This window comes from Octodon degus, unplaced genomic scaffold (assembly GCF_000260255.1).
Source record: "Octodon degus isolate 3935 unplaced genomic scaffold, OctDeg1.0 scaffold00019, whole genome shotgun sequence".
Lineage (NCBI taxonomy): Eukaryota > Metazoa > Chordata > Mammalia > Rodentia > Octodontidae > Octodon > Octodon degus.
Window position 1 is genome coordinate 17400425 of NW_004524595.1, and position 8958 is coordinate 17409382.

At 43.4% G+C, this 8958-nt stretch overlaps 1 protein-coding gene across 5 annotated transcripts in view; it reads left to right on the forward strand.

Moving 5' to 3' along the window:
• The first annotated feature begins 84 nt into the window (after positions 1-84).
• The window catches only part of Spata18 (spermatogenesis associated 18), a 42893-nt gene continuing 34019 nt past the window's right edge, over positions 85-8958 (forward strand). For all 5 annotated transcript variants that reach the window (XM_023710862.1, XM_023710863.1, XM_023710865.1 and 2 more), the window contains exon 1: positions 85-370. In XM_023710862.1, the coding sequence (XP_023566630.1) occupies positions 284-370 (87 nt within the window). In that variant the 5' untranslated portion in view covers positions 85-283. The remainder of the gene's footprint in view (positions 371-8958) is intronic.

Below are 8958 nucleotides of genomic sequence, written 5' to 3' on the forward strand. Positions count from 1 at the left end.
CGCGGCCCGGGGCCCTGGCAGCCGGCGCCACGTCAAGGTTTGTTTAATAATCGCGGGTATTTCTGGCTGGCTCCGGCCGGGCGGCGGAGCCGGAGCGCACGGCGGGCGGCGCAGGAGGCGCGGCCCAGGGCCCAGGCGGCCTCCCCTAGGCTTCCCGAAGGCTGCGCGGTCCGCCGCCCGGGGGAGGATGGAGGCGGCAGCTGCGCTGTGAGCCCGGCGATCCTCCGGCCGCGCCCCCTCCAGGTCTCCATCTCCGGGAGCAGGGAGCGCGGAAGAGCGAGCCATGGCGGAAAACCTGCGGAGGCTGGCCTCAAACGAGGCTTTACGACTGTTGCAGGAAAAGCTAGAGTCTTGGGTCAAGGAGTACAGCGTGAGTCGGGCAGTGGGGCGGCGGGGCGGCGGGGGCGGCGGGGCGGAGGGGCGGCGGGGCGGCATGAGCCGCGGAGTTGCTTGGGGCTGGCGACTGGGAGGCCACTTTGCACAGCCCGGACACCGGTGGGACCATAGGCCTCCGCCCGGGATCTCGGAAGGACAGCACGTGTCTGCCGGCGTCCTTTGGCAGAGCTGGGAGAGCGGTAACCAAGGACGCCGGCTGCCCTAGCGACCGGAAAGGCCAGGTATAGGCCCGCCTGCTGCTTCCCGCACCTGGCCTGCCAGGCAATCCACATGGCCTCCCTCCCCAAGTATTATTATTAAATAATAATATGATTATATATTGTTATTACTATGTTACACCCATACTCGTGTTTCTGAAGAAACCCAGGGGTGTGTCACAATGCATTTTTATAAACATACACCCGAGGAGTTATTACCCAGAAGTCAGTGAAAATGAACACTTGTTAGCATTGTTCTTTTTTCTGTGTGCTGGTCAGTCAACACTGCTATGAAAAGTTTTAACACCAAGACGGGTTTCAGACGGCCTGTTGTCAAGGTTTTTGTAAGAAGTCAATACCCTATCATTAAACTCAGATCTCATTCCTGTCCTCTGCACTGGCCCTCTGGAATATCACCTTGTTCGTAGAAAGTAGAATTTCTGTTGGAATTTCCCTGAAATTTAGTCTGTCTACCTTGAATATAAATGAGGTTCTTGCTCTTAATATCAGAGACATCGGGTAGAAAGAGATGTGAACTGGAAATCAAACCCCCTCCCTGGGTCCTCATTTGGAGAAGTTTGCCTAACTTTGCCGATCTGTTCAGTAAGAGGGCTGGACTAGGTGATATGTAAAGTTCCTTTCTGGATCTCAAGTTTTGGGAATGGATCAGCTTGTTTCTGAGCTCATCTATCGTGAGTTCCTTGGTCTTCCCTTAACCAGGGCACCTTCAAAGAACAGGAAGGCCTTTTTCCTTAGGTTTTCTTCCAGTGTCTAGTGGTCCTTCCTTTGTAACTCTGTGGTAGAGCACTTGCCTCTCCTGTGTGAGGTCCTGGATTTGACTCCTAGCACTGCAAAGAAAAAACAACAGGAAAATTAAACATCACTTCTCTATGATACAGACTTGAATTTTTTTCCGCCACTTTTAAAAATATATCTGTTGCAGGGTGGGGTGTGTGTAGCTCAGGGGCATAAGGGCCTGCTTGGCAAGTATAAGGTCCCAAGTTTGATTCCTAGTAATATCTATAATATGTATTATAACATATAATAACATGACATATATAAGTGTAATATATAGGATATATATCCTAGTATCAGAGTTTGATTCCCTGTTTACTACCTACTATCAGAAGGTTGAGAACAATAATACATGTATTTATCTTTTTTAAAAAAATTGTCCTATGACTTAACTGAATTCTGCATTTTAAAAAGAGTTTAATATAAATGGCACCAGCATTAGCTGGAACAAATAAAATGGTTCTCTTAGAACCACCCTACAAGCACCAGCTGTCCTTTATTATTTCCTATTTTGGTTGTGTCCTGTTTCTCTGTTCTCACTGATGGCTTTGCCCTTCACCACTCTGCAAGGATCAAGACTTTCTCGCACCCTGTGGGTGTTCCCCAGCCTCTATCCTTTCTCTCACCCTCTCCTCCTGCTTGGTCTCTTCCCATGTGCTTGTGAATCCCCTATCTGTGTTCGGGGACTGTTCTCTGAGCTCTCCTTTGGCTGCCCACTGGACTTTTTTAATAGTGAGTACTGTTGTCATCTCTAAGTCAAATCAGTCTAAAAGTTACTTTTAGACTATGTTTATCCTATATCCCATCACATACCCCCTTCCTCGTTTCATGTCTTCATGATATATTTCACATCTGTCTTATCAACATAGTTGCACCCTCAAAATTCATGTAGAATCTCAGTGCTTCTTTCCACTTCCATTGCTACTACCCCTGTCTACCTTTGACCATCTGTCACCTTCATTATTACAAAAATAATTCAAAGTAACTTCTAAATATCAAGGCAGAACAAGCTACTCTTCTGGAAAAACCCACCAAATTCCTTCAGTGGCCTTCAAAAGCCAACAGAATTATGCCCCACCAACCTGTCTGTCTCGTCCCTTATTTCACCTTCATGCAGTCCACTCTGGGAATAGTGGGCCTCTTGCTCCTTGCAGAGCAACGCTGTGCTGTCCAGCAGGACTGGCCTTGATGATGAGCAGGTTCTGCATTTGTCCTGTCCCATATAGTAGCTGTTGGGCGCTTGAGATGTGCCACATGTCCATGGTGGAACTGAAGTTTTAAATCCACTTAAGTTCTAGTTAAGTGCAATTTAAGTTTAACTAGTCACATGTGGCTGCTGGTGAGGACAGCACATTTCTAGAGCATGGAGAAATGCTCCTGCCTCGGAGTGTTTGTCCTGCTGATTCCTCTGTCCGGAGCCCATTTCACCAGTGGGTATTCGAGTGCGATATCAACATCCCCACCTTCTCATCTCCTTAAAAATCACTGCATGATGTCACCTTCTCTGAGAGGCTGCTTGATCGTCCTGTTACAGTATCATTTCCTAGCCTCCTGCCTGGAACTCAGGCTCTTGGGTTTTTTTTTTTTTTTCCCATGATAACTCCATTTCCTAAGTTTTACTTATTCACCCATTTATTTTACCACCCATCTCTCCGCTGCCTCCTAGGATGTAAATTCCCACAACAGAGAATCCTGCCTTATTTTGCTCACTGCTATATTCCCAGCACTGGCAACAATGCTCGGCACCTAATAGTTACTCAGAAAATATTAAATGACCAAATAAATGCCAGACAGTTTATTGGACTCATTTTCCTTCTTAAAACCTCACATCCTGGGTAAAATTAAAAATAATCCCCAAATATCTTTAGTTCAGCCTTTGTTAAAGTTGAATTAAAACCAGAAATACAATTTTCAATTAACAGCACGAATGAGATGGTTCAAGTATTTTTTTTTAATAATTTTTATTTATTTATTTATGTGTGTGTGTGTGTGTGTGTGTGTGGCCAGCTCAGCCCACCAGGGGGCGGGGCTGGTTGGCATGTGGTGCTGGGGGATTGAACCGTGGTCCCTGTGCTTTGCTAAGCTTGTTCTAAGTAGGTGCTTTAGACCACTGAGCCATCTCACCAGCCTGGTTCAAGTATTTTTTAACCATCAGTCTTTGGGTAGCTAAAGCAAAAAGATGAAAAAATATTGATATATCACTACCTAGTGTACACTTTAAGTTGTACATAAACTTACTTTGTACTTTGTTATCTATAGTTTGGATTTTTGGTCATTTACCGAGCACTTTCCTCTAACATTGCAAAGGTGTTTTATGAGTACCAGGGACATCTGACTTAAACATTAAGCTGAAAAATATTCATTGTAGCAAACTATGTTAGCTAAGATATTGCTTCTATTTAATTTTTTTTTTTTTCCGGCGGAACTGGGGATTGAACTCAGGCCCTTGAGCTTGCCAGAGAAGCACTTGTTCTACTAAGCCATCTCCCCGGCCCCAGATACTGCTTCTAGAGAACTATGTTTATTAGTATGTGTAAATTATGCTTGCAATGAAAGATTGATTTTGTTGACGGTGACCACATTGACTTAGTTCTAATTAAATTGAGCAAAATAAAAGGTCACAGATATCCCTTTAGAATTTAGGGGCATGATTAAAATCATTACCTTGGGAAAAATTATTTTCAAGGAAAAAAAACGATGTAGGTTAGTTCTAAAACCGTGCAAAGCTTTGATTTTTCTTTGCAGTAGCTATTACTTAGACTAACTGAACCTATTTAATTTTTCTTTTAACTGGTGTAGTGGTACTCACCTGTAATCCCAGTGCTTGGGAGGCAGAGACAGTTGGATTGCCCCCAGGTTTGAGGCCATAGTGAGCTTATGACCAGTCTGAACTGTATAAAATTTTTTTGTAAATTCCTGTCTCAAAAAATTTTGTAAAAATTTTTAAAATCTCCTTCATATACATGTAATTTTTAAAAAATCTCTTGTCATCTCCACTTTAATCTGGCCATCAGCAGCATCTCAGGTGCAGCCTCTTATCTGCACTTTAGGGTCTATTTCATCATATCCTGCACAGTGATTTCCCCTTATCTGCTCTTTCTCTGTTCTTTGTTTCAGATACTTGTGATCCATAGTTGAATAATCATAAGGATAAGGATTCCTAAGCTTTAAATTATATTCCATTCTGAGTAGCCTGATGAAGCCGCACTCCATTCAGCTAGCTCAGTCCCACTGGGGACAGGAACAGTCTCTCTAGAAGTATGCGTGCTGTGTATGCTGCCCACCTGCTAGTCACTTTGTAACTGCTTTGAATACTGGACTGACTGTTGTTGTATTGCCCTGCTTACATTCAATTTTGCTTAATGAAGCGCCAAAGAATGAGAAAAATGAAGCAAAGAAAACATTAGGACGTGGAGGCAGATGAACTCTTTGCAGGGCAGTGGGTCATGTAGGACTTAAAAACATGGCACAATATAGTTTGTGTGGGTCTAGCACTGTTCATAGTTTTAGACATCAACTGGGGGTCTAGAAATGTATCCCTTATGGCCAAGAGGGCAGTGTCTTATATGTGATGAGAGAGTAAATTCATTAAAAATCTAATTTTCTAACCCCAAAGACTTAAAACCCTTTTTGGCTTGCTTTTAATTTTAAAACATTCAGCAGACTTCTGGGCCCTAGGAAAAGTTATTTCTTGATTTTTAAAAAAAATTACAACAGGGATATATTTCTACTCCCTCCCCGATGGGGGGGACAGATGCTGAAATTGGAAGCAAACATTGCCAACTCATTAACTTTTAGTCATGACAGAGATATGGAATTGGTGTAAATCTCCACCTGAGTGTTGATGAGGACTGTGACGATAAAACTTGGCTTCCTCTGGAAGTTTAGGGATAGCTTGGACACACAACTTCAGAAATTGTTTTGCCCCCGTGATTAAGAATGTTGTTGAGAGAACCAGAGGGAACCCCATCCTGTTCACTCAAGAGCCAAGAACTGAGCCCATTATCAAAAGCCTATCAGTTCACTCAAATGATTATGGACCAATAAATGTCCACTTAGTGACTTGGACACTATAACCTTGGCAATGTACTTTTATTACTTATTTGTTCACTAAATATTTTGAAGAGCTCATAGATGTGATTACACTCTTACTAGGACTAGGAATATGAGCTGTGTCTAAATGATGAACTTCAAGCTGGAGAGGAGAGGGAAGGACGGAGGGAGCACTATGTATAAAACACCAGGTGGCAGGGAAAAGCCACATACCTGACTGTGAGGAGCAGTGTGTGGGTCAAAGCATAGGGTGGAAGGGAGATGAGGCTGAGTAAAGAGGGGGCGGGGGCCAGGTGGGGAAGAGCCGTGCTTTGTGTTCAGGAGCTGGGGCTTCAGCTCAGGCTTATGGGGAGAAGCTCAAAGCAGGATGCAGGAAAGAAACAAGTTTGAGTTGTGTTGCAGAAAGTTGTTCTGTGTTGGGCTTGGTGGTACATACTTATAAACCCAGCACTCCAGGGCAAATCTGAGCCCAACTTAGGCTCATAAGGAAGGAAAGAAAAGAAAAGAAAAGAAAAGAAAAAAAGAAAAAAGGCCAGGGATATAATTCCATGCAAAGGCCCTCGGTTCAACCTTTAGTACTGAAAAAAGTTACTGTAGGTGTCTAGTTGTTTCCTTACAGGGAAATTGGAAACTCTGAGCAGTATGGATGGGGCTGGGTGATACCTGAGCAAGAAGTTGTATGAATGGACCTCTTATAAACTAGCCTGGCAGGGACGGGGAGATGGCTCAGTAGAATAAGTGCTTCTCTGGCAAGCACAAGGGCCTGAGTTCAATCCCCGGTTCCACCGAAAAAAAAACAAAACAAAAAAACCTAGCCTGGCACATGTGGTGAACAAGATGAAAGACTGAGAATGGTCCTGGAGGTTCATGTAAGAGTACACTGCCCAAATACCTCGACATGCACTTTGGAACATCTGTATGGTTTTGTTAATCAGCTCAGCAAAAGGATCAAGGCAAAAGGCTTTGTATTCAGATTACCTAATCACTCCATGGAGGTGTTAGCAGGAGAAAAGAAACTCACTGTGTAATAGTAGTACCTAGAGTAGGTCAACTCTGGACTGAATCCTTCCTTCCTTTAAGATGCTTTTGTTTTCCCTCAAAGTCCTGTGGACTAAGGGGTTAACCTAGGTCAGGTCCTCTGAGATTTGTTGTTTCAAAAAATTATGCTGTATATTTATAGTAGCAAGTGGATGGCACTTACACCTTGATAACCTCATCTCTATAATAGGCCAAGTGGCATTTCTTAAAGTAAAATAATGGACATCAGGGCGTTACCGTCTAGAAATGTTTGACTATTTAATATATATGTGGGGATAGTGAGGAGGGATGGTAATATAAGAAGACTTCCTCATTACTCTTCTTTTGTGTTTTAAATATCTGCCCCAACAGGTGAAAGCAACATATTAAATATCAACACAGATATCAAAGGACATATTATTGAAGTGTTGGTTCTATTTGGCATAGAACAGTCTTTGTGGTTGGAATAGAGGTCTATGCCAACATACTTCTGTTTCCTAGTGCAAAAGATTACTGTAGTTGCTATGGTGTGTTCAAACACCAACTCCCTGCCACCTTCATTCTTCCGTCAATAGACTCTACGTCCTTGGGGATTCTGTCTAATTAGTAAATTTATACAGCCATTTTCTTTCTTTGAGGAGTTTTATCTCTTTACTAGATAAAGCATAGGGTGGTAGGGAGATGAGGCTGAGTAGGGAGGGCCAAACTGTGGTAAGTAATAAACTCGCAAATCTTGTTAACAGGTTTAATTTTTTTCCTCATTCACACAGTCTGGCAGCAGTGCTTCTCTGTCATGAGCTCAGTTTCAGTGTCCTCTTGTGTAGGGGAGCTGCCATCCTAGCTGAGACCTTGAAAGGCTGTAGGACAAGAGGCATGAAGCCCTTGCGTTGCTCTTAAATGACTCACGCCGTTTCCATTCCTTGTCCGCAGCCAGAAGTACAGTCAAAAATCACTTAATGCCAGGGGTATGGTCTAAGAAATGCATCATTCAATACTTTTGTGGTTGTGTGAGGGTCATAGAATGTATTCACACAAAAACAGTTATGGTGCCACTAAGTGGCATAATCTCACTGGACCCTTGTCTTGTATGTGGCTTGTTAAGTGGAAACATCATTATGAGGTATATAGTTGTAGTAGTAAAATGTTTTTGATGTAACTGTAAGGCTGCCTGAAAACTGTGGGAAAGCACATGGAAAACTGACCTGGTGCCACTCTTTCTGCCTCATTCGTGGCTGCAAAAGCAATCGACCAATTGTAAACATCATCACTGGAGAATAAATAATGAAAGTCCGAGTCCTTGCTCACTGTGGGACAAGGTACTTTATAGTCTGGCGAAGCTTAATGGAAACTTTGCTGCATTTTTGGGTATATAAAAGCCTTTTTCTTACATCTACAATTCAGTATTTTGACTCAAAACTTTGTTATTGAGGTGATAGTCCTGGGTTAAGTCAACTTGATGCCAGTTTTAGGAATTATACTCCTAAAAGTTAAAAGACTGTCTACCTATAGGATTGCTGTTTCCTGAGAGGAGCAGTCCTGGCTGGTATTAATTCACTATGCAGAGCTGTTGAAAGCTTCCAATGGACTCTTCATTGCCTTTAAGCCTCATTAAAACCTGTGAATGAGTGAGTTTTTTCTGCATCTTGCAGGGGAGTGGAGAACCAACCCTTATGTTGCTGGCTTACCTGCCCAAAGTCCCATTTGGTGAGAAAGGGTGTAACTCGAATTTTTTTTTTTTTTTATGAGCAGAATATATTTATTGAGAGAAAGAAAGCTCCCGTCCAAGAGAGGGACAGGAGGGGGGCCCGAGTGGGTAGTTCCCCAGGAAGCTGTCTCTTCCAGGGACTTTTATAGTGTAAAACCATGTGGGGCAAAGGTGGAGAGAATGGGAACTCGCTTAGGTGGGCAGGAGGTGGGACAAAACTATGGTCAACCAATGGGATTACATATGGGACAGGGTCTTTTTCTGTTGGGGGCTGGAATGCGCGATAGGGTCTCTTTCTGTTGGGGGTTGGGCTAGTGATTTACTTGGGTCTTTTCAGGTGATTGATACCTATTTAGAATATCAATCCCAGGTGCTACTCGTTTAGCATTTGTTTGGCCTTTAGGGCTTGAGGTCTGGTTCACAGCAGAAGCATCCGTCCCTCCCACAGTTGTAAGGCATCTCATCTTGTGTGCTGTCTCCTTTGAGGGCGTGGTGTAACTTGAATTTGATATGAGGTCTCCAGCATGTGGAGTTTCCTCAGAGGAAGGGCAGACAGAGGAGATTCCGTGTACTTACAGGACCCCTCTTCTGCTGCCTTCCATGCATAACAGATCCTGAATAGCAACTGGTGGGGGAAGCAGAAACTGAGGGCTTTTGTTCTCCATTTGTGGATTTCTGTGGATACTGACAAGAGGCTGCAAAATCCTGCCTCTTTCTAGTGTCCAGATATTTATTAGAAGATGCTTCTCATTTTCTCTTATTCTGTGAATTCTCTAACTGACCAAATAGAAATGC